Source organism: Phoenix dactylifera, chromosome 16 (genome assembly GCF_051530095.1).
Source record: "Phoenix dactylifera cultivar Ajwa chromosome 16, Ajwa_hap1_PhDact_Kaust_v1.1, whole genome shotgun sequence".
Lineage (NCBI taxonomy): Eukaryota > Viridiplantae > Streptophyta > Magnoliopsida > Arecales > Arecaceae > Phoenix > Phoenix dactylifera.
Genome location: NC_143205.1, coordinates 4,882,872 through 4,908,824, shown reverse-complemented (window position 1 = coordinate 4,908,824; position 25,953 = coordinate 4,882,872). Strand labels below are relative to the sequence as shown.

The 25,953-nt window shown below is 41.2% G+C and overlaps 1 protein-coding gene across 2 annotated transcripts; it reads right to left on the bottom strand.

Moving 5' to 3' along the window:
- LOC149751094 (uncharacterized) lies at window positions 1-22,029 on the bottom strand. Of its 2 annotated transcripts, none has more exons than XM_089927784.1 (2): window positions 20,723-22,029; window positions 1-1,466 (listed from the first exon to the last, which is right to left on the bottom strand). In XM_089927784.1, exon 2 carries the CDS (start codon window positions 1,358-1,360, stop codon window positions 209-211), a length of 1,152 nt encoding a protein of 383 aa, XP_089783910.1. In that variant the 5' UTR covers window positions 1,361-1,466; window positions 20,723-22,029; the 3' UTR covers window positions 1-208. The 2 variants fall into 2 exon arrangements, with proteins under 2 accessions (XP_089783910.1, XP_089783911.1); XM_089927785.1 differs by having other exon boundaries at window positions 20,723-22,028.
- Between the last annotated feature and the right edge of the window lie 3,924 nt (window positions 22,030-25,953).

Genomic DNA, 25,953 nt, shown 5'->3' with positions numbered 1-25,953 from the left:
ATCTATAAAAGTAGAAGGGGTGATTTGAACTTTACCAATACCAATGATGTGACCTTGGTTGTTGTCTCCAAACGTCACAGCACCTCCCTTCTTAGCTTCAAGGGTGAAAAATTGGTCTTTATCACCCGTCATGTGCCTTGAGCAGCCACTATCCAAATACCAGCAATTTTTGTTGACCTTGGCTGCAAGACACTCCTACACAAGCAAATCATGTCATCTTAGGTACCCAAGTTTTCTTGGATCCTTCATGGTTAGTCAAGTTGGTTCCTTTTGGAACCCATACCCTTTTAATTTTTTTTTTAGTTTTACTTTTCCTAAAATTACATACATTTGCTTTATGGCCTACTGTACCACAACAAAAGCAGGTTATTTTTTTAGTTTTTGTTTTCCCAGCTTTAACAAAGAAGTTACTAAGAAGTTTTTGCTTATTCCTTGGTTTATATCCTAAACCGGCTTTATTAAACACTGCACGTTGACTATTTAGTATCATGTTTAATTTTTCAGAACTATAGGTAAATCTTTCAACTAAGGGTTTGTATTTGTTAAGTTCTTTAGTTAGTGTCTGATTTTCGGCTTTTAGATCATTAAGTTCTTTAGTAAGATCCTTATCTAAGGTTTGTTTATATTTTTTAAGTTCTGAAAATTCCTTAGTTAGTTTTTCATTTTCTTTAGTTAAGGTGTTGGTCTTTTGAGTTAAAAGTTGGTTGCTTGTTTTAAGTTCTATATTTTCTTTGGTGATTAAATCCTTATCCTTAACTAATTTATCGTATTTATGTAGGTATGATTGATTAGTTATTTTCAGTTCTTTATTCTTAAGATTTATAGCCTTATATTCTACCATTAATTCATTAAATGCATCATAAAGTTCATCAAAAGAAAAATCAGGATGCGTGTCGGAAGTTACCTCGTTTTCGTTGGCCATGAAACAGAGATTGGCCTTCTCTTCTTGTTCATCATCTGATGAGGAGGATGATGAGTCGGAGTCCGATAGGGTAGTCACAAGTGCCTTTTTCTTCTTGTACTTACTCCCCTTCTTCAGTAAGGGGCACTCTGCTCTTATGTGACCCGGCTTCTTGCACTCGTAACAACCAATCCCCTCATTTTTCCTTTCCTTACCTTTGTCCTTCCGGTAGGAATTTGAGGGGCCTCTCCTTTGATGATAGGACTTCTTGTGGTTGATGAATTTCTTGAACTTGCGCACAAGAAGAGCCTCACCACCATCTTCCTCATCTTCTTCTTCTTCGCTGCTGCTGCTGCAAGACAAGTCCTTGTTAGAAGAAGTAGATTTAAGGGCTATTACCTTTTTCTTATGGGAGGACTCTTCCTCGTTGTGTTGTTTCATGGTGAGCTCGTGCATCATGAGGGATCCAAGAAGCTCCTCAAGTGGTAGCTTGTTCAAGTCCTTGGCTTCTTGAATTGCTGTCACTTTAGCTTCCCACGACCTCGGTAGACACCGAAGGATTTTCCTGACAAGCTCACTGTTAGTATAGTTCTTGCCAAGGCTTTTTAGGCCATTGACAATATCAGTAAACCTAGTGAACATGGATGTGATTGTTTCATTTGAATCCATTTTAAATAGTTCATATTTATGAACCAAGATGTTTATTTTGGATTCCTTGACTTGATTCGTGCCCTCATGGGTCACTTCAAGTCTGTCCCAAATTTCTTTTGCTGAATTACAAGTTGAAATCCTATTGAATTCATTACGGTCTAAGGCACAATAGAAGACATTCATTGCTTTAGAGTTTAATTGTGCCTTCCTCATGTCATGTTTATCCCAGTCCATTTCAAGTTTAGGTACCTTAACACCATCTACGTATATGGATGGGATGTATGGCCCATTTACTACAATGGACCACATCTCATAGTCTTGGGCTTGGATGAATATTTTCATCCTAGCCTTCCAGTATGAGTAGTCAGATCCATTGAAGAAAGGGGGTCTTTGGGTGGACTGACCCTCAATGTGAGAAGATCCAAATGGGATTGTCATTTTGATCTTTTAACTCTTGAGTGGAAGAGTTTTTGGCTCTGATACCACTTGTTGCCCAGATAGACAACCCAAGAGGGGGGGGGGGGTGAATTGGGTTTTTAATATAATTTGGCTAATTAAAACTTTGTGGATGATTAATTAAAAACTATAGCAAGTTATTTAATTAAAGCCTAGTGCTGTGAGTAATGTGCGGGGAAGGAGATGAGAGACAATGCACTACAAACACAAAGTTTTATAGTGGTTCGGAGCTAACCCTTGCTCCTACGTCCACTCCCCAAGTCTCACTTGGGAATTTCACTATAACCCCCTTGGATTACAGCCGGTTGTTTTACAAGCTCACAACCAAACTTGTTGTTTTACGAGCTCACAACGAACTCGGTCGGTTTTCCCAGGCTCACCGACTAGAACCAACCCCGATTGTTTTCCCGGGCTCACAATCAAACCCTTACACACGTTGGTTTTAACTTGGCTCACCAACCAACCTTAAACCCCTTGATTCAATCCCCCGATTGAATCAAGTAAATACAAGAGATAGAAGAAAACAGAAAATAGCTTCTCAAAAAGTAGATTTAAGACAATATAATCGTAAAGGAGTTAGAAGCCCTCAAACACTTTTAAGCTGGTGAAGAGGTATGGCTTCTGGAACTCCGGTCTCCTCTTGAAAGAGTGGTCGACTTGAATGCAGGAGGAGGAAGCTTTGATTGTTGGGAAGAAGTTGTTGGAGCAGTAAATGCAGATCTCCCCTTTTTCGTTTAAGAGCACTTGGAGAGCTTGAAAACTTGAATGCTTGGAGTGGAATATCTGTTCTCCTCCTTGCTACAGTTCTCTGTGGCTATTTAAGCCAACCCCCACGGAAACTAGCCGTTACTCTGCTTTTTCTGGCCGTTCTGCACACTCTGCGCAGCCTGACAATATGACCGTTGGTGGGTTGGAGTCGACTCGCGCGATCAGGAGTCGACTCGGCTGTAGCAGGAGTCGACTCACGCTTTTCCGGAGTCGACTCGGCAACTGTTCCAAATTTGAATTAAAGTTGCCGTCTTGACTGGGAGTCGACTCGTCTTGACCTGGAGTCGACTCGCCAACTTCTGGAGTTGACCTGGTAATTTTTTGGAGTCGGCTCATCCACTGAAGTCCGTGGATCCAAATTTGAATTTTGTCCACTCGAGTCGACTCGACTGTCCTGGGAGTCGACTCGAATCTCAGAGCCCGAACTCTCGATTCTCTGTCGTTTGGCTCATCCAGTCTTGGAGTCGACTCGAACCTCCTTGGAGTCGACTCGGCTCTCAGTTTTCGAAAGTTGGTCTTCTGCCTTTTGACGTGTAGCTTGTCTTGGAGTCGACTCGAGCTGTCTGTGAGTCGACTCGAATCTCAGAGGCAGTAACATGGTCTTCTGTCTGTTGATGGTCGCTCAGTCTCGGAGTCGACTCGTGTACTGCGGGAGTCGACTCGAATCTCAGAGTCCGAAAATCGTTCTCTGACTTTTTTCTTGTGTTCCTCTGAGAGTCGACTCTTACCTTCTTTGGAGTTGACCTGCCAACCATCGGAGTCGACTCGAATCTCAGACCCGAAAACTGCTCTCTGACTTTTCTGCCTTTGACTGCTTGGAGTCGACTCTTACTTCCCTGGAGTCGACTCGGTGAACATTGGAGTCGACTCGCGCACTTCAGGAGTCGACTCGTTGACAGGTTCTGAGATGAAGCTTTCTGTTCTTCTTTCTGTTCTCAGTCGGAGTCGACTCGTACTAATCTGGAGTCGACTCGAGCTCGTGCCAGTGAACTTGATACGCCTGGAGTCGACTCGTGATACTCGGGAGTCGACTCGAGTCTCAGACATTGGTTCATGCAGACTTCTTAACTTATCCAAAATACTATGAACCAAGTCTAGAAACACTTGGATAGGATTTTCACTGAAACACTCAATTGAATTCATTAGTAATCACAAGATATACTCAATTGCTTTGAGCTCATCAAAATCAAATGGGGTTTTAATCAATCACTCCACAACTGGGACTGGTCCGGCAATCTCAGGAACTACACCCAGCTCTGTGATGAACTTCTTCATCCAGACTGCTTCCTTAGCAGCTTCACTAACAGCTATGTATTCTGCCTCAGTAGTTGAGTCAGCTACAGTTTGCTGTTTGGAACTTTTTCAACTCACAGCTCCACCATTCAAAGTGAAAATATATCCAGAGATTGACTTGCTATCATCTGGATCAGATTGAAAGCTAGAATCTGAATAGCCTTCTAGTTTCAATTCTGATCCTCCATAAATCAGAAAAACATCTTGTTGCCCAGAGATGGTCACCCAAGAGGGGGGTGAATTGGGTGTTTTAAAAGCTTTTGACTAATTAAAAATAAAACACACGAATATATGCACTAAAGTAAAGAAGGAGGAATGAGAAAGGTCAATCGCAAACACAAGGTTTTATAGTGGTTCGGAGCTTCCACTGCTCCTACATCCACTCCCCAAATCACCTTTGGGAATTTCCACTATAATCCAAGATTACAGTACGGTAGTTTTGCGAGTTCACTACCCAACTCGTTGTTTTACACCGGGCTCACAACAAACCCTAAAACCCCCAATTTCACTTAGGCTTGGGACGCCTTTTTCTTGTTCCAAGTCCCTTGACTGGAACAAGCACCACAATGAAAGAGTTTACAAAGGAAAAGTAAAGCTCTAAAAAGCAAATATGACAATTATGAACAATAGAACCCGGAAGAATCCTTTTGCCGTTGGAAGCGTGAGAAATGTTGATTCTTCCGATGTGGACCGCGTAGGGTTGAGTGTGAGCTTTGAATCCCGAGCGTACGAGAGAGGTTGAGCTTGAAATCACTTGGAAAGCTTGAAAACACTTGATTTCTTCACTTGAATGCACTCACTCCCTTGAACTTTTCTTTCTTACTTCTCTCTTGAATGATCTAGCTTTGGGTTGGTGAAGAGTTGTTGAGAAGCACTTAAGAGGTCCCTTTTATAGCCCAAAAAAGCAAATATAGCCGTTAGAGACAAAGTAAAAAGGATTTGAAATTCAAACCAAACCTGAAAAGCTGTCAGTCGCGTTCCAGGCGCTCCGGGGACGTCTCCGCTTCAACGAGAGACGTCTCGGCTACAAGATTTTACTTTTTACGTTGTCTGGGGTCGACTCGGCACTTTAAGGGGACGTCTCGGCTTGTTTGTACTTTTTGAATGGGGACGACTCCGCTGCTTTGGGGACGACTCCGCTTCTTTATCTCTAAAAAACATGTCCTCTGGAATTCCCTGAGAGAGTCGACTCCGCTCCTTCAGGGGACGTCTCGGCTTGTTTGCACTTTATGCATGGGGACGACTCCGCTGTCTCAGGGTCGACTCCGCTTCCTTATCACCGAAAAAACCATTCTCTGGAAAAATCCTGAGAGAGCCGTCTCCGCTATCTTGGGGACGACTCGGGAAGTCTCCTTTTTACTTGCGGGGACGACTCCGCGTACAGTGGGGACGTCTCGCGCATATCTCTTGAAAATTGCCTTTCTGCCGCCACTGAGAGAGTCGACTCCGTTACTGAGAGAGTCGACTCCGCTAGCGCGGGGACGACTCGGCAGGTGCCGGGGACGTCTCCAAGTGTCCCAGTTCTTCCTGTTTGTGCCAGAGACGTCTCTGAAACTATCCGGAGACGTCTCGGCTGTCCCTGATCTATTTTCTTTAACTCAAAATATTCTTCAATAAATTCATAAAAATTATGGGAACTTGCCTAGACATTTCTTAACAATATTCTCAATTAATCACATGAATTCCTCAATTAAATTGTTAAGATAAATGGAATTATACTCTAGTGTTTTGTATTCATCAAAATCCATTAGGGGGTCAACAATCTCCCCCTTTTTGATGATGACAAAACACTGAGTATATGCAAAAATTTGAAGTTTAAACATATACACAGTATTTGATCAGATGTACAAGTATAATGTTTTGATTAGAGCTAGATACAGTGTGCATAATTGCATGGGATTGAACTTTATAGCTCTTAAGCAATTTTAGCATATCAACTGAATTTGAATCAAGTTAAAATGAAATATTGATGCTGAATTTGAATCAAGTCAATATTCTTCAATTTTATCTTTTCTAAATCAACTTTGGAGTATGATTATAAATTTTGCATTCCATATTCAATATCCATATTGGTTCTTTCTATATATCTACTCCCCCTTTCAATATCTCCATATTCAATATCTACTCCCCCTTTTTGTCATCAACAATGAAGGGGACAAATTATCATTAGGTGCTTGAAACTCAATTCATAGTATATTATAATTAACCACTCAAGGATATTCAAGTTATCTTTATTAAAGAGTTCAGCATTCATTTTACTCCCCCTTTGATATTCAGGTTGTGCTCCCCCTGTTTCATATGCTTTGATAAGTTGTGCCAAATTTGAATACTTAATGTATGTTATGAGATTCTTATGACACATCAAGAGGCACATTCATATTTACATATACAGAGTTGGAAATGTACACAGGGTTGCAAAAGAAATTGTATGTCATTCATATGTCATTGTAAATCTTCGAAGTCAGTACATAGTCAAAAGAAGAAATCATTACAAGTATTGATTTCTAATACAAAAAGTGTTTCAAAACAGCCTAGGATTGACAAAAAGAAGAGCCTGCAAAATGTCCCTCATCGGCGACGTTGCTCATGGGCCCTACCAGCTGTATTTTGTTCATAAACCTTACAAGCTGCATCTATGAATGCATTGATGGAATCCATGAGGGTCTTAAATTGATCTCCCTGTGACTTGTGGAAACCTGCCACAAGTGCTTCAAACTCTATGGTTGCCATTTCAATTCTTCCTCTGAGTTGGGCAACCAAGGTGCCCACGTTGCCATCTGGTTTTGTCAGCTCTTTGAGACTCTTGGAAATGCTCCTCAAGCTGTCCTTGAGCTCTATTGATCTGATGGTTTGGGTGGCACCCACACCCATTATTTCTTGTGTTGTAGCTTCAATTTGACTTCTAATATCCTTCATCTCTTGTAGAAGCCCTTCATGTGAAGCTCTGATGGGGGCCAACTCTGTAGAGATCATGGATCTCATCTCCTCCCTCATCTGCTGGCAAATGGCAGATGCTAAGGTGCGCATCTGATCCTCTGACAGGAAGGAGGGCCCACTAACTGGAGGAGGTGGTGGCATGGATGTGGAAGATCCAGCTGAGCTGGAGGGTATATCAGGGATATCCAAGTGGCTAGGTGGAGGAGAGTGATGGTCAGACTCATGATGTGGGTTCTCGGGCTCTAGGATTTGGGCTTTTCTCTTTGGTACCTTCATCCACGACCCATCTATCTTATGAAATTCCATTCTTCTCATTGTGCCCTCATTATAATAGTCGGTGTTTCTCAAGGGCTTTGCAGGTTCATTTGTTGGAATGGGAACTTTGAAGTGTTTGAAAACTAAGGTAAAGATCATGCCGTAGGGTAAACTAAACCTAGAATATCTATGACATAGGGCAATGTAGTTTAGCATAAGTCTAGGGAGGTTTAGGGGTATCCCTAGTAGGATATGGTGCATTATAACTAAATCTCGCTCCGAAACAAAATCGAAGCGACCGGTTTTGGGAAATAGGACCCGGTTGACAATACTTAAAAGAAGTCTCATCTCTGCATTTAGGTCCTGGGAATTGACAACATCAAGAGGGCCGCAGTCCTCTCTTCCTAAAAGTAGATTTAGGGCTGATTCCCTTTGGGGATGTGAGGTTGGAGCCTCACCGTCCTTAGGGATTTGTAAGACAGTGGATAGGACATCTTCATTGACTTCTACTAATGTCCCTCGGACATATGCAGTGTACCCTATGTCCCCTAAGGCCATATTGCTAAAAAGTTCTCTAACTAGGCCGAGGTAGGTCGAGGTATTGAGGGTACAAAAGTGCTCCCACCCTTGGGCTCGGAGTCTCTCTCCAACAGAGAACCCCTCATGATCTAAAAATGAGAAATCTATGTACCTTCCGGTCGTGACTGTGCGATTTGCACAGGAAATAGTCGTGGTTGGCGGAGCAACCGGAGGAGACGGCGCGGAGGGTTCTTCCCGCCGTTCCTCACCGTCGGCCGCTGCCCTAGGTCGCCTTCCATGGGTCGTCCTAGCCTTCTTTGGTGCTATGGATGCTAGGGTTTGTGATGGAGAGCAAACGGAGGCTAGGGTTTGAGGTGGAGAGCAAATGGAGGCTAGGGTTTTTCGTTTTGGTCGGGGATGAAGGAAAAAGCTCGGGTCGGCTCGAGCTATTTCGACCTATTTTAAAAGCCCTCATTCGGTCCCCGAGACGTCTCCGCGACTAAGGCGAGACGTCTCCCCTGGGGGGACGTCTCTGCGATTTGCCAGAGACGTCTCCGGCACTGAAAAATTTCAGACTAAATTCTATCTTCTCCCAATTTTTGTTTAATCACCCTAATCAACATGATCTCTTTTGATAAACTTAGAGTGAATTTGTTTGTGATCCTCCCCCTTAATGATACATCCTATAATAATTTGATAATAATTTTTGAATTATTAATATTGAAATGAGGAATGTTTGACCAAATTTCGAATACCTATGAAATAGGCTCTGAAAATATCTCCATGAAGAGTCCAAGGGAGGGTAACCATCCTCCGGAAAGTCAAACAGTTCGTCATTTAGCTTACATGAATTCATGTTTTCACTTATGTTTACCTTGAGGTTGATTACTAGTTTGCGCAGCAAAACAATGCAATACAAGTTCAATTCATTTGCTAGGATCATACAAGCTCAAAGCATTCCTTAAGAAGTTGAATCTTTCTTTACAAAGGGGCTTTGTAAAGATATCAGCCAATTGATTTTCAGTACATATATATTCAATCATCACATCATTTTTCAGCACATGATCCCTAATAAAGTGATGCCTAATCTCTATATGCTTTGACTTAGAGTGTTAGACAGGATTTTTTGTTAAATTAATTGCACTTGTATTATCACATTTAATTGGTATATTATCCATTTTGATACCGAAATCTTCAAGTTGTTGCTTAATCCAAAGAACTTGGGCACAACAGCTTCCAGCTGCAATGTACTCAGCCTCAGCTGTGGACAAGGCAACTGAATTTTGTTTCTTGCTAAACCAAGAAACCAAATTGGCACCCAAGAATTGACATGTGCCACTTGTGCTTTTTCTGTCGAGTTTGCACCCAGCAAAATCAGCATCGGAATAAGCAATTAAATTTATGTCAGATTGTTTAGAATACCATAAGCTTACATAAGATGTCCCTACTAGATATCTAAAAATTCTCTTAACAGCTTGCAAGTGTGATTCCTTAGGACATGCTTGGTATCTAGCACACATACAAACACTGAATAATATATCTGGTCTACTAGCAGTAAGGTAAAGTAGAGAGCCTATCATACCTCTGTACAATTTGCAGTCTATACTTTTACCTTTTTCATCTTTGTCAAGCTTGCAACTTGAGCCCATGGGTGTGCTGATTTTCTTTGCATCCTTCATCTTGAATTTTTCCAACATTTCCTTGATGTATTTGGACTGACTGATGAAGATGCCCTCCTCTGATTGTTTTATTTGTAGCCCAAGGAAGAAGTTGAGCTCACCCATCATGCTCATTTCAAATTCTCCCTGCATAAGCTTCGCAAACTCTTGACAAAGACTGTCATTAGTAGCACCAAAAATTATATCATCCACATAAATTTGTACAAGCAATAAGTCATTTCCTTTTCTTTTAATAAAGAGGGTTTTGTCTACATTTCCTCTCTTAAATTTGTTTTCAATTAGGAAATTACTTAATCTTTCATACCATGCCCTAGGGGCTTGCTTAAGGCCATACAATGCTTTATGCAATTTATACACATAATCTGGATGTAAGTGATTTTTAAAACCTGGAGATTGTCCTACATAAACTTCCTCCATTATATAACCATTTAAAAATATACTTTTTACATCCATTTGATAGAGTTTAAAATCCATGAAGCATGCATATGCTAAAAGTAGTCTAATAGTCTCTAACCTAGCAACAGGAGCAAAAGTTTCATCAAAATCTATTCCTTCCTCCTGATTATATCCTTTGGCCACTAGCCTAGCTTTGTTTCTTATTACTATTCCATCTTCATCTAGTTTATTTCTATACACCCACTTGGTTCCTATGATTGAAACATTAGGGGGTCTTTTCATTAGAGTCCAAACTTCATTTCTTTCGAATTGGTTTAATTCCTCTTGCATAGCATTCATCCAATTATCATCTTTTTCAGCTTCTTCTAGTGATTTAGGCTCTATTTGTGAAACGAAAGCAAGATAATTACTAGTGTTTCTTAAAGAGGATCTAGTTCTTATACCTTGTGAAGGATCACCAAGGATTAGATCCTTTGGATGACCATGTGCATACCTCCATTCTTTGGGAAGATCTTGATTTCTTGATGGAGGTTGATCTTCTTCATCTCGCTGATTTGTATCTTCTTTGATCTCATCCTCATGTTGTTTGTCTTGAGTGGAGAGTTCCTTCATTTGGTCTTCAAGTATACCTACATCACCATCTTCTTCTTTTCTAGAAGAATCTCCATTAGTTTCATCAAAAACAACATGAATGGATTCTTCAACAATGAGAGTTCTCTTGTTGAAGACCCTGTATGCTCTACTAGATGAGGAATAACCTAAGAAGATCCCCTCATCTGATTTAGCACTAAATTTACTTAGATTGTCCTTTCCATTGTTCAAAATAAAGCATCGACAACCGAAAACATGAAAATAACTTATATTAGGTTTCTTACTTTTTATCAACTCATAAGGTGTTTTCTTTAAGATGGATCTAACTAAAGCACGATTTAAGATATAACATGAAGTATTTATTGCTTCAGCCCAAAAATACTTTGGTAGATCCGATTCGCACAACATGGTACGAGCCATATCTGCTAGTGTGCGATTCTTCCTTTCTACCACCCCATTTTGTTGGGGTGTCCTAGGTGCCGAGAAGTTGTGATTGATACCATTTTCTTCACAAAATTTTTCAAAATACTGATTTTCAAACTCGGTACCATGATCACTCCTAATTGCTTTTAGTTTAAGATTGAGTTCATTTGAAACCCTATTATGAAACTTGATAAAAGCGGGAAAGGACTCATCTTTGTGTGCAAGAAATGAAACCCATGTAAAACGTGAAAAATCATCAACAATTACAAGACCAAATTTCTTACCCCCTAGACTAGCAGTTCTAGTGGGTCCAAACAAATCCATGTGAATTAGTTTTAAGGGTTTTGATGTTGAGACTATGTTCTTAGACTTGAAAGAACTTCTTGTTTGTTTCCCTAATTGACATGCAGTAAAAATTTTATTCTTTTCAAAGTCTATTTTTGGTAGTCCTTTGACTAGATCCTTTGTAATTAATTTTGAGATTAAATCCATGCTAGCATGCCCTAACCTACGATGCCATAACCAACTAGTCTCATTGACTTTGGGATTCATGGCTACAAGACTTTGGCCATCCTTCATGGTGAGATCATCAAGATCTACCATGTAAACATTTCCATGCCTATGTCCTGTGAGTATGATCTCATTATCAATTGGACTACTATTTATGCATAGTGATGATTCAAATGATACTTTAAATCCCTTGTCACAAAATTGACTTATACTTAATAAATTATGTTTTAGTCCATTAACTAACAATACATTATCAATAAATGAAGAGGGTGATATGGAGATTTTACCAACACCAATGATTTGACCTTTAGCATTGTCTCCGAATGTGACTACTCCTCCTTCTTTTGATTCCAAGGTGACGAAGAGACTCTTGTCACCGGTCATATGCCTTGAGCAACCACTATCAAGATACCACATTCTCTTTTTGTTTCCGGCTGCAAGGCATACCTGCAAAATGATCATGTGAAGCTCTTAGGTACCCAAGTTTTCTTGGGTCCTTCGTGGTTAGTGTGGTTGGTTCCCTTAGGCACCCATACTTTAGTTATGTTTTTAGCTTTCACAAATGTACTCTTGTTAGTTTGGATCTTTTTTTGAATACAAGAGTAGGCTTTATGTCCATTCTTTCCACAATGAAAGCATGTAGGTTTTTCAGTTTTTACATTTTTTGCTTTTACAAAGAAATTCTTTAGGTATTTTTGTTGTGTGTTAGTTTTATATCCTAATCCGGCTTTATTGAAAACAGCTCTTTGATTTGAAAGAATAAGATTTAATTTTTCAGAGCTGTTGCCCAGATAGACAACCCAAGAGGGGGGGGGTGAATTGGGTTTTTAAAATAATTTGGCTAATTAAAACTTTGTGGATGATTAATTAAAAACTATAGCAAGTTATTTAATTAAAGCCTAGTGCTGTGAGTAATGTGCGGAGAAGAAGATGAGGGACAATGCACTACAAACACAAAGTTTTATAGTGGTTCGGAGCTAACCCTTGCTCCTACGTCCACTCCCCAAGTCTCACTTGGGAATTTCACTATAACCCCCTTGGATTACAGCCGGTTGTTTTGCAAGCTCACAACCAAACTTGTTGTTTTACGAGCTCACAACGAACTCGGTCGGTTTTCCCAGACTCACCGACTAGAACCAATCCCGATTGTTTTTCCGGGCTCACAATCAAACCCTTACACACGTTGGTTTTAACTTGGCTCACCAACCAACCTTAAACCCCTTGATTCAATCCCCCGATTGAATCAAGTAAATACAAGAGATAGAAGAAAACAGAAAATAGCTTCTCAAAAAGCAGATTTAAAATAATATAATCGTAAAGGAGTTAGAAGCCCTCAAACGCTTTTAAGCTGGTGAAGAGGTATGGTTTCTGGAACTCCGGTCTCCTCTTGAAAGAGTGGTCGACTTGAATGCAGGAGGAGGAAGCTTTGATTGTTGGGAAGAAGTTGTTGGAGCAGTAAATGCAGATCTTCCCTTTTTCGTTTAAGAGCACTTGGAGAGCTTGAAAACTTGAATGCTTGGAGTGGAATTTCTGTTCTCTACCTTGCTACAGTCCTCTGTGGCTATTTAAGCCAACCCCCACGGAAACTAGCCGTTACTCTGCTTTTTCTGGCCGTTCTGCACACTCTGCGCAGCCTGACAATATGACCGTTGGTGGGTTGGAGTCGACTCGCGCGATCAGGAGTCGACTCGGCTGTAGCAGGAGTCGACTCACGCTTTTCCGGAGTCGACTCGGCAACTGTTCCAAATTTGAATTAAAGTTGCCGTCTTGACTGGGAGTCGACTCGTCTTGACCTGGAGTCGACTCGCCAACTTCTGGAGCTGACCTGGCAATTTTGGAGTCGGCTCATCCACTGAAGTCCGTGGATCCAATTTTGAATTTTGTCCACTCGAGTCGACTTGATTGTCCTGGGAGTCAACTCGAATCTCAGAGCCCGAACTCCCGATTCTCTGTCTTTTGGCTCATCCAGTCTTGGAGTCGACTCGAACTTCCTTGGAGTCGACTCGGCTCTCAGTTTCCGAAAGTTGGTCTTCTGCCTTTTAACGTGAAGCTTGTCTCGGAGTCGACTCGAGCTGTCTGTGAGTCGACTCGAATCTCAGAGGCAGTAACATGGTCTTCTGTCTGTTGATGGTCGCTCAGTCTCGGAGTCGACTCGCGTACTGCGGGAGTCGACTCGAATCTCAGAGTCCGAAAATCGTTCTCTGACTTTTTCCTTGTGTTTCTCTTGGAGTCGACTCTTACTACCCTGGAGTCGACTCGTTGAACATTGGAGTCGACTCGCGCACTTCGGGAGTCGACTCGTTGACAGTTTCTGAGTTGAAGCTTTCTGTCCTTCTGTCTGTTCTCAGTCGGAGTCGACTCGTACTGATCTGGAGTCGACTCGAGCTCGTGCCAGTGAACTTGATACGCTTGGAGTCGACTCGTGATACTCGGGAGTCGACTCGAGTCTCAGACTTTGGTTCAGCAGACTTCTTACCTTATCCAAAATACTATGAACCAAATCTAGAGACACTTGGACAGGATTTTCACTGAAACACTCAATTGAATTCATTAGTAATCACAAGATATACTCAAATGCTTTGAGCTCATCAAAATCAAATGGGGTTTTAATCAATCACTCCACAATCTCCCCCTTTTTGATGATGACAAAACTTTGAGTATATGTAAAATGAATTGCTCATAAAACAATGAAGTAAAATCCATAAATGAATTCAAATGACTGATAATTTAATTTATCCAAGTTTGAAAGGAGTGAAACATTAAATTTCGGAGTTAAAGCTCCCCCTTTCATTTGGAATTATATAAGCCTTCATATTATGCAATCAATTGTTTGGCTTATATGTCATTAATGATTTAGCTTGATTAAAATTCAGATTCTCTCCCTCAACATATGCATTCAACTATGTTTTGATTCTCTGAATTTCCTTTTAATGCTTTGAAGTTTTTGAACTGAATTTTATCTTTTTAGAGAGAAAATCTGTCAATTTGTTCTTGAGTAGGATTCAGCTAATCTCCGAATATCCCTTGAATAGATTCTGGAGATTACTCCATTAGGAGCCCCAAAAGAGAGATAATGAGCCTCGAGGTACCGAATCCACTTAGAACAAATTTGAGTGTGTTTTTAAGAGTTTATCTTTTTATTTATTTCCATTGATTTCTTTTACATATTTTTTCATATTTCTCCCCTTTTACACATTTTATACATATTTCTCCCCCTTTTTGTCATCATACCAAAAAGGAGGTAATCACACACAATCAATCATAAAGCAAAGCACATAATTGAAGATAAAATGTCTACTCATTGTATTGATATGAATGTGAATACATGTGAGAATACAATAAGTAAAGCAAAGCAAGACAAAACACAACTCAAACACATCTATGTCCTCCTCGAGGATGAAGCTCCCCCTCTCGAGGATGCATCTCCTCCTCTGGAGGATGTGGCACCTCCTCTCGAGGATGGTGCTCCTCCTCTCAATCGGCTCTGCTCCATGAGGAGGGTGACTGCATCTGTCACATGTCCGAGCTGCGTGATAATAGACGTGGTGGCTCTGCTATGTGTAGTGGAGAGCTCTGTCACCGACGCCTGAAGCCCAGTCACCGATGTCTGAAGTGCGTCCAGCTTGTCGATGAGTACATTCGCCAAGCGCTCGGCCCCCTCGGTGGTGGTGTGCATGTCACGACCTATCTCCTCTCGCATCTGTCGAGTGGAGCTCGTGACCTCACTCATGCTGTGGAACTGGGCCTGGACCAAACTCCGGACATTGTAGATCTCTTCCCGTACATGAGCCGTCATGTCAGTCACGGCTGTCAAGAAAGGGACCAACTGAGAAGATACGGGTGCAGGAGTGGGGGCAGGCACCGCACCTCGGAGCTCCCGAAGCAGCTCATCCCTCAGATCTCGGACGATCTCCTGCCGCAGCTCCCGGAGCTGCTCTGTATCAATACGGACCTCCATAGATGGTGGAACTGAGGAGGAAGGTCCGGCAGAGGTGGTAGGAGCAGGAGGAGTGGATGGGAGGTCTGGATGGTCTGGAAGGTCTGGGTAGTCTGAATCTGGCTCAGGACTGGGAGATGGTCTGGTGGTCTGAGCAGTGAGAGTGGACTTCCTAATCCAGATCCCTTCTCTCTTCCGAAACCCCATCCTGTGCATAGTCCCCGTACATAAGCGATCAGTCCAAAGCAAGGCACGAGAGGGTTCCCTCTCAGGAATGGGAATCTCGTACTGCCTAAAAAGAAGAGTGAATAACATCCCGTATGGGAGTGAGAGCCTAGGTCTATCTAGGGGCTCACACATATACCTATAAATGAGCTTTGGGAAGTTGATCGGGGTGTCCTGAAGGATATAAGACATAATAGCTAAGTCCCTCTCATTCACAAAATCAAATCTCCCTGTCTTAGGGAAGATGGACCTGGACAGAATGCTCAAAAGGATTCTCACTTCAATAGGAAGTGAGCTAGCAGATACCTCATCTAGGGGGGACTGAGGTGGATGCCCTAAGACGACCGTAAGGGCCGCAACTCTATCCTCAGGGTGTGCGGGAGCCACCCCTACTAATGGAAGGTGAAGGATATGGGCAATGAGGTCCTCTGTGACACGCAACGGGACACCTACTACCGTGCCCTCGATACCTCCATCTCCCCGATGGACGATACTGTAAAACTCTTGAACTAGGCCAGGATAGGTGGGAAGGTCCAAGGTGAGGAAGTACTCTAGGCCCTGGGCTCTAAGCCTATCGCCTATGGTGAACTCCTCCCGGGAGAGATAGTCGAAATCGACAAACCTCCCGGAGGTGACGGCCTTCCCGGCCAACGGCCTAACGAGAACCACCCTAGGCGGGGAACGATCCGGAGGTGGTTGCCTCGCGGGATCGTGCCGCGCCTTGGAGCGCCGCTCGGGACCGGCCTCGGGACGGGACCTCTTCCTAACGACGGTCTTACGAGGCATCTTGACCTAAACGGGAAGAAAAATACCTAGAAGACGGTGAAGGACCGACAGAGGAAGCTCGGGACGGACCGGAAATGACCTAGGAACGGACGGAAACTCAATGTCCGGCGAAAAATCGACGGAAAAAGGGCTTGGAGACGATCGGGGATGACCTAGGAGTCGGCTCTAGGGCTTTGTGAACAGTGGCGGCTTGAGAAAAAGTGTTTGCGAAACGACAAACCTAGGGTTAAAAAGTCGGATCCCGACTGCGAGTCGACTCCCCTGAGTCGCGAGTCGACTCGACCTCGAGTCGACTCCAGAATATGCGCGAGTCGACTCCCGACAGTGTGCGAGTCGACTCCCCCTCAGCTGCCAACTTTGCGAGTCGACTCCCGCAAATGCGCGAGTCGACTCCCCCTTAGGAGCCGGCTCTGAAACTTACTCGAGTCGTCTCTAACCTTGGCACGCACCTAAAAACCATGCCATAATCGTGCCAAATGAGGGAAAATCACCTAATTAAGGACTGATTTGATGATCACTGCATAGAAACTCTATTTTAACCTCATTCTAATCATCAAAATCAATTAATCTAGTGAAAAACCCCACTAGGATGGATCAATCACTCCTAATCCCCTTCTAAGCACACTAAACCTCTCTTCACTTAGGGGTTTTGTAAAAATGTCCGCTAATTGATTATCAGTACACACAAATTGGAGTGACACATCACCATTCAATACATGATCTCTTATGAAGTGATGTCTTATCTCAATGTGTTTAGTTCTTGAGTGTTGAATTGAATTTTTAGTGAGATTTATGGCACTTGTGTTATCACAATTAATGGGGATTTTATCTTGTTTAATGCCATAATCTTCTAATTGTTGTTTAATCCATAAGATTTGAGCACAACAACTCCCGGCTGCAACATATTCAGCTTCTGCAGTGGATAATGCAACCGAGTTTTGTTTCTTGCTAAACCATGAGATTAGGTTTTCTCCTAGAAATTGACAGGACCCGCTGGTACTTTTTCTATCAAGCTTACATCCAGCGAAGTCTGAATCTGTGTACCCTATTAAGTTTAGGCTAGATTCTTTAGAGTACCACAGCCCTATGTTCTTAGTTCCAATTAAGTATTTAAAGATTCTCTTAACTGCAGCTAGGTGTGATTCTTTAGGATTAGCCTGATATCTAGCACACATGCACACACTAAACATAATATCAGGCCTACTTGCAGTAAGATACAGTAAAGAACCTATCATACCTCTATAAAGTTTTTGATTTACAGATTTACCTGATTCATCTTGGTCTAACTTACATGATGAGCTCATGGGGGTGCTGATTGACTTGTTTCCCTCCATATCAAACATCTTGAGCATCTCCTTGATATATTTTGCTTGATTGATGAAGATGCCTCCTTCAGATTGTTTGATTTGAAGCCCGAGGAAGTAGTTCAGCTCTCCCATCATGCTCATCTCAAACTCACTCTGCATCAAATCAGCAAATTCCTCGCAGAGGCGATTGTTAGTAGCACCGAAAATGATATCATCAACATAAATCTGTACTAATAACATATCCTTATTTTTCTTTTTCAGAAATAATGTTGTATCTACATTTTCCCTAGAGAATTCATGTTCTAATAGGAATTTACTAAGTCTCTCATACCATGCTCTAGGTGCTTGTTTTAGTCCATAAAGTACTTTGTTCAGTTTATACACATGATTAGGGTATTGATGATTTTCAAAACCAGGAGGTTGTTCTACATACACCTCCTCATTAATAAACCCATTTAGAAAAGCACTCTTTACATCCATTTGATATAGTTTGAAGTCCTTAGAGCATGCATATGCTAATAGAAGTCTAATTGCCTCAAGTCTAGCTACGGGAGCAAAGGTTTCATCAAAATCTATGCCTTCTTCTTGATTATAACCTTTTGCTACTAGTCTAGCCTTATTCCTTATAACAATTCCATTTTCATCTAGCTTATTTTTATATATCCATTTAGTACCTATAATTGGATATTCAGAAGGTCTCTCCACTAGATCCCAAACCTTGTTTCTAGTAAATTGATTTAGTTCTTCTTGCATTGCATTTATCCAATTTACATCATTTTCGGCTTCTTCTATATGTTTGGGCTCAAAGTGTGAAACAAAAGCTAGATGATTATTCAAATTCCTAAGGGATGCTCTAGTCCTAATCGGTTGTGATGGATCATCTAGAATTAGTTCCTTAGGATGCCCGCGAGCATACCTCCAAGCTTTAGCTAGCCCATGATCCACTATAGGCTCTTGGTTTGACGATTCTCCTTCAATCAACTTTTGATTATCATCTTGTAATCCCATCTCATCTATCTTTTCTTCAAGTATTTCAATATCATCATCAAAATTAACCTTCTTACTAGATGAGATGTCACTAGAGTCATCAAAAACAACATGTATAGATTCTTCTATAACTAGGGTTCTTTTATTAAAGATTCTATAGGCTTTACTAGTTGTAGAATAACCTAGGAATATTCCTTCATCAGATTTAGGATCAAATTTCCCTAGATTATCTTTCCCATTATTATGTACAAAACACCTACATCCAAAAACATGAAAATAGTTAACTTTTGGTTTTCTGTTTTTCCACAGTTCATAAGGTGTTTTCTTTATAATGGGTCTTAATAAAACTCTATTTAATATATGGCAAGAAGTATTAATGGCTTCTCCCCAAAAGTACTTAGGGAGGTTACTTTCACATAACATCGTTCTAGCCATTTCCTCTAGAGTTCTATTCTTCCTTTCCACAACTCCATTTTGTTGTGGTGTCCTAGGTGCAGAAAAATTATGGGTTATCCCCTTTTTACTACAAAATTCATCAAATAATTGATTTTCGAATTCGGTACCATGGTCACTTCTAATGGCTATGACTGAAGACTCTCTAGCATTTGTTACTTCCTCATGAAACTTTTTAAACATTGAAAATGCTTGGTCCTTATGTGCTAGAAACATGACCCATGTGTACCTAGAGTAATCATCTACTATGACTAGACCATATTTATTTCCACCTAGACTTGTTGTTCTAGTTGGACCAAATAGGTCCATGTGTAATAATTCTAGAGGCCTAGAGGTAGAGACACATTTTATGGATTTAAAAGAGTTCCTAGATTGTTTGCCAAATTGACATGCTTCACATATTTTGTTCTTTTCAAATTTTAATTTTGGCAAACCTATCACGGAGTCTCTTTTAACTAATTTAGTTATTGTGTCCATGCTTGCATGACCTAACTTACGGTGCCGTAACCAACTAGCATCATTATCTTTAGTTTCATTTACAACTAGACATTGGTTATGTTTTGCAAGATCTTCTAGGTCTACAACATATACATTTCCACGTCTAATCCCTTTAAAAACTAAGCTATTATCATTAGGATTTGTTATAATACATAGTGATGGTTTAAACATAACATCATATCCTTTATCACATAATTGACTGATGCTTAACAAGTTATGCTTAAGACCATCAACATATCTAACATTATCTATAAAAGTAGAAGGGGTGATTTGAACTTTACCAATACCAATGATGTGACCTTGGTTGTTGTCTCCAAACGTCACAGCACCTCCCTTCTTAGCTTCAAGGGTGAAAAATTGGTCTTTATCACCCGTCATGTGCCTTGAGCAGCCACTATCCAAATACCAGCAATTTTTGTTGACCTTGGCTGCAAGACACTCCTACACAAGCAAATCATGTCATCTTAGGTACCCAAGTTTTCTTGGGTCCTTCATGGTTAGTCAAGTTGGTTCCTTTTGGAATCCATACCCTTTTAATTTTTCTTTTAGTTTTACTTTTCCTAAAATTACATACATTTGCTTTATGGCCTACTGTACCACAACAAAAGCAGGTTATTTTCTTAGTTTTTGTTTTTCCAGCTTTAACAAAGAAGTTACTAAGAAGTTTTTGCTTATTCCTTGGTTTATATCCTAAACCGGCTTTATTAAACACTGCACGTTGACTATTTAGTATCATGTTTAATTTTTCAGAACTATAGGTAAATCTTTCAACTAAGGGTTTGTATTTGTTAAGTTCTTTAGTTAGTGTCTGATTTTCGGCTTTTAGATCATTAAGTTCTTTAGTAAGATCCTTATCTAAGGTTTATTTATATTTTTTAAGTTCTGAAAATTTCTTAGTTAGTTTTTCATTTTCTTTAGTTAAGGTGTTGGTCTTTTGAGTTAAAAGTTGGTTGCTTGTTTTAAGTTCTATATTTTCTTTGGTGATTAAATCCTTATCCTTAACTAATTTATCGTATTTATGTAGGTATGATTGATTAGTTATTTTCAGTTCTTTATTCTTAAGATTTATAGCCTTATATTCTACCATTAATTCATTAAATGCATCATAAAGTTCATCAAAAGAAAAATCAGGATGCGTGTCGGAAGTTACCTCGTTTTCGTTGGCCATGAAACAGAAATTGGCCTTCACTTCTTGTTCATCATCTGATGAGGAGGATGATGAGTCGGAGTCCGATAGGGTAGTGACAAGTGCCTTTTTCTTCTTGTACTTACTCCCCTTCTTCAGTAAGGGGCACTCCGCTCTTATGTGACCCGGCTTCTTGCACTCGTAACAACCAATCCCCTCATTTTCCCTTTCCTTACCTTTGTCTTTGCGGTAGGAATTTGAGGGGCCTCTCCTTTGATGATAGGACTTCTTGTGGTTGATGAATTTCTTGAACTTGCGCACAAGAAGAGCCTCACCACCATCTTTCTCATCTTCTTCTTCTTCACTGCTGCTGCTGCAAGACAAGTCCTTGTTAGAAGATGTAGATTTAAGGGCTATTACCTTTTTCTTATGGGAGGACTCTTCCTCGTTGTGTTGTTTCATGGTGAGCTCGTGCGTCATGAGGGATCCAAGAAGCTCCTCAAGTGGTAGCTTGTTCAAGTCCTTGGCTTCTTGGATTGCTGTCACTTTAGCTTCCCACGACCTCGGTAGACACCGAAGGATTTTCCTGACAAGCTCACTGTTAGTATAGTTCTTGCCAAGGCTTTTTAGACCATTGACAATATCAGTAAACCTAGTGAACATGGATGTGATTGTTTCATTTGAATCCATTTTAAATAGTTCATATTTATGAACCAAGATGTTTATTTTGGATTCCTTGACTTGATTCGTGCCCTCATGGGTCACTTCAAGTCTGTCCCAAATTTCTTTTGCTGAATTACAAGTTGAAATCCTATTGAATTCATTACGGTCTAAGGCACAATAGAAGACATTCATTGCTTTAGAGTTTAATTGTGCCTTCCTCATGTCATGTTCATCCCAGTCCATTTCTAGTTTAGGTACCTTAACACCATCTACGTAAATGGATGGGATGTATGGCCTATTTACTACAATGGACCACATCTCATAGTCTTGGGCTTGGATGAATATTCTCATCCTAGCCTTCCAGTATGAGTAGTCAGATCCATTGAAGAAAGGGGGTCTTTGGGTGGACTGACCCTCAATGTGAGAAGATCCAAATGGGGTTGTCATTTTGATCTTTTAACTCTTGAGTGGAAGAGTTTTTGGCTCTGATACCACTTGTTGCCCAGATAGACAACCCAAGAGGGGGGGGTGAATTGGGTTTTTAAAATAATTTGGCTAATTAAAACTTTGTGGATGATTAATTAAAAACTATAGCAAGTTATTTAATTAAAGCCTAGTGCTGTGAGTAATGTGCGGGGAAGAAGATGAGGGACAATGCACTACAAACACAAAGTTTTATAGTGGTTCGGAGCTAACCCTTGCTCCTACGTCCACTCTCCAAGTCTCACTTGGGAATTTCACTATAACCCCCTTGGATTACAGCCGGTTGTTTTGCAAGCTCACAACCAAACTTGTTGTTTTACGAGCTCACAACGAACTCGGTCGGTTTTCCCAGGCTCACCGACTAGAACCAATCCCGATTGTTTTCCCGGGCTCACAATCAAACCCTTACACACGTTGGTTTTAACTTGGCTCACCAACCAACCTTAAACCCCTTGATTCAATCCCCCGATTGAATCAAGTAAATACAAGAGATAGAAGAAAACAGAAAATAGCTTCTCAAAAAGCAGATTTAAAACAATATAATCGTAAAGGAGTTAGAAGCCCTCAAACGCTTTTAAGCTGGTGAAGAGGTATGGCTTCTGGAACTCCGGTCTCCTCTTGAAAGAGTGGTCGACTTGAATGCAGGAGGAGGAAGCTTTGATTGTTGGGAAGAAGTTGTTGGAGCAGTAAATGCAGATCTTCCCTTTTTCGTTTAAGAGCACTTGGAGAGCTTGAAAACTTGAATGCTTGGAGTGGAATTTCTGTTCTCTACCTTGATACAGTCCTCTGTGGCTATTTAAGCCAACCCCCACGGAAACTAGCCGTGACTCTGCTTTTTCTGACCGTTCTGCACACTCTGCGCAGCCTGACAATATGACCGTTGGTGGGTTGGAGTCGACTCGCGCGATCAGGAGTCGACTCGGCTGTAGCAGGAGTCGACTCACGCTTTTCCGGAGTCGACTCGGCAACTGTTCCAAATTTGAATTAAAGTTGCCGTCTTGACTGGGAGTCGACTCGTCTTGACCTGGAGTCGACTCGCCAACTTCTGGAGCTGACCTGGCAATTTTGGAGTCGGCTCATCCACTGAAGTCCGTGGATCCAATTTTGAATTTTGTCCACTCGAGTCGACTCGACTGTCCTGGGAGTCGACTCGAATCTCAGAGCCCGAACTCTCGATTCTCTGTCTTTTGGCTCATCCAGTCTTGGAGTCGACTCGAACTTCCTTGGAGTCGACTCGGCTCTCAGTTTCCGAAAGTTGGTCTTCTGCCTTTTGACGTGAAGCTTGTCTCGGAGTCGACTCGAGCTGTCTGTGAGTCGACTCGAATCTCAGAGGCAGTAACATGGTCTTCTGTCTGTTGATGGTCGCTCAGTCTCGGAGTCGACTCGCGTACTGCGGGAGTCGACTCGAATCTCAGAGTCCGAAAATCGTTCTCTGACTTTTTCCTTGTGTTTCTCTTGGAGTCGACTCTTACTACCCTGGAGTCGACTCGTTGAACATTGGAGTCGACTCGCGCACTTCGGGAGTCGACTCGTTGACAGTTTCTGAGTTGAAGCTTTCTGTCCTTCTGTCTGTTCTCAGTCGGAGTCGACTCGTACTGATCTGGAGTCGACTCGAGCTCGTGCCAGTGAACTTGATACGCTTGGAGTCGACTCGTGATACTCGGGAGTCGACTCGAGTCTCAGACTTTGGTTCAGCAGACTTCTTACCTTATCCAAAATACTATGAACCAAATCTAGAGACACTTGGACAGGATTTTCACTGAAACACTCAATTGAATTCATTAGTAATCACAAGATATACTCAAATGCTTTGAGCTCATCAAAATCAAATGGGGTTTTAATCAATCACTCCACAAGAGCTTTGTGTGAATTTTTCAATAATTGGTTTGTACTTATGTACTTCATTCTTAAGATTCAAATTTTCTTTAACTAGTTCTTCCTTATCTTTTTTAAGGGATTCAACATTTTGTGCAAGTGAGGTATTATTATCGAGTAGGAATTTTACTTTTAGATTTAATTCCTTAATTAGTGTTTTTGCCTTTTCATTTTCAATGCTAAGTTTTGAATTTTTGATTTCTAGGTTAGTAGTGTTAATATTTTTAACGCTCTCCTTTTCAATTAATAGATTTTCAAAATCTTCCTTTAGTTTTTGATTGGAGGCTTTTAACTCTTTATTCTTTGCTCCTAACATACTACAATCATCCATAAGTTCTTGAAAAGCTTCATATAATTCTTCTAAAGTAAAATTTATAGTTGGGTTTTGACATACCTCGTCGTCTTCGAATGCCATGAAGCACAAATTGGCGGTCTCTTCCTTCTCTTCCTCGGAGGATGATGTGTCACTATCATCCCATGTTGCCTTCAATGCCTTCTTCTTCTCCTTTCCAAAATACTTCTTTTGTTGAGGGCATTTGGAACGAACGTGTCCCGGTCTCTTGCAATCATAGCATATGATTGGATCTCTTTCTTTTTCCTTTTCTTTTTCCCAATCATTTCTCCCTCCAAATTTCTTTCTTGGGAAAGGTTTCTTTCTTCTCATGAATTTCTTAAACTTCCTTACTATCAAACCCAAGTCCTCATCTTGGCTTTCTTCTTCACTCTCACTACTCTCTTCTTCACACACACTTGAGGTAGCCTTGAGTGCGATTGTCCTTTTCTTCGGCAACTCTTCTTCATGTTGCTTCATTGTGAGCTCATGCGTCATCAATGAGCCCAGTAGTTGTTCTAATCCCAAAGTGTTGAGGTCTTTGGCTTCTACGATCGCCGTGACCTTTGCTTCCCATGCTTTCGGCAAAGACCTGAGAATTTTACTCACAAGTTCTGGGTTAGTATAAGATTTACCCAAACTCTTTAGACCATTAATTATATCGGTAAAGCGAGTAAACATGCATGTGATGGTTTCATTGGGTTCCATCTTAAACAACTCATACTTGTGAACTAGAATGTTCACTTTAGACTCTTTGACTTGATTTGTACCCTCGTGGGTAACTTCAAGCCTATCCCATATTTCCTTAGCGGAAGTACATGTGGAGACTCTATTGAACTCATTTACATCTAGAGAACAAAATAATGAGTTCATGGCTCTAGAATTAAGTTGAGCCATCCTATCATCATTCTCATCCCAATCCTCCTCAGGTTTGGGAACTCGAATGCCATTAACCATGTGTGATGGTTCTTGTGGTCCCTTGACTATAACCCTCCACAAGGCATAGTCTTGTGCTTGAATGAAGATTCTCATTCTAGTCTTCCAATAGGTATAATTTGTCCCATTGAAGAGTGGAGGTCTATTGGTTGCTTGCCCCTCGGCAGGAATATTGTTAAAGGGTGTTGCCATCTAGATCTTTGGCTAAGACGGTTAGGTCTTTCAAGAAATACACAGAGCACCCGCTCTGATACCACTTGTTGCCCAGAGATGGTCACCCAAGAGGGGGGTGAATTGGGTGTTTTAAAAGCTTTTGACTAATTAAAAATAAAACACACGAATATATGCACTAAAGTAAAGAAGGAGGAATGAGAAAGGTCAATCGCAAACACAAGGTTTTATAGTGGTTCGGAGCTTCCACTGCTCCTACATCCACTCCCCAAATCACCTTTGGGAATTTCCACTATAATCCAAGATTACAGTACGGTAGTTTTGCGAGTTCACTACCCAACTCGTTGTTTTACACCGGGCTCACAACAAACCCTAAAACCCCCAATTTCACTTAGGCTTGGGACGCCTTTCCCTTGTTCCAAGTCCCTTGACTGGAACAAGCACCACAATGAAAGAGTTTACAAAGGAAAAGTAAAGCTCTAAAAAGCAAATATGACAATTATGAACAATAGAACCCGGAAGAATTCTTTTGCCGTTGGAAGCGTGAGAAATGTTGATTCTTCCGATGTGGACCGCGTAGGGTTGAGTGTGAGCTTTGAATCCCGAGCGTACGAGAGAGGTTGAGCTTGAAATCACTTGGGAAGCTTGAAAACAATTGATTTCTTCACTTGAATGCACTCACTCCCTTGAACTTTTCTTTCTTACTTCTCTCTTGAATGATCTAGCTTTGGGTTGGTGAAGAGTTGTTGAGAAGCACTTAAGAGGTCCCTTTTATAGCCCAAAAAAGCAAATATAG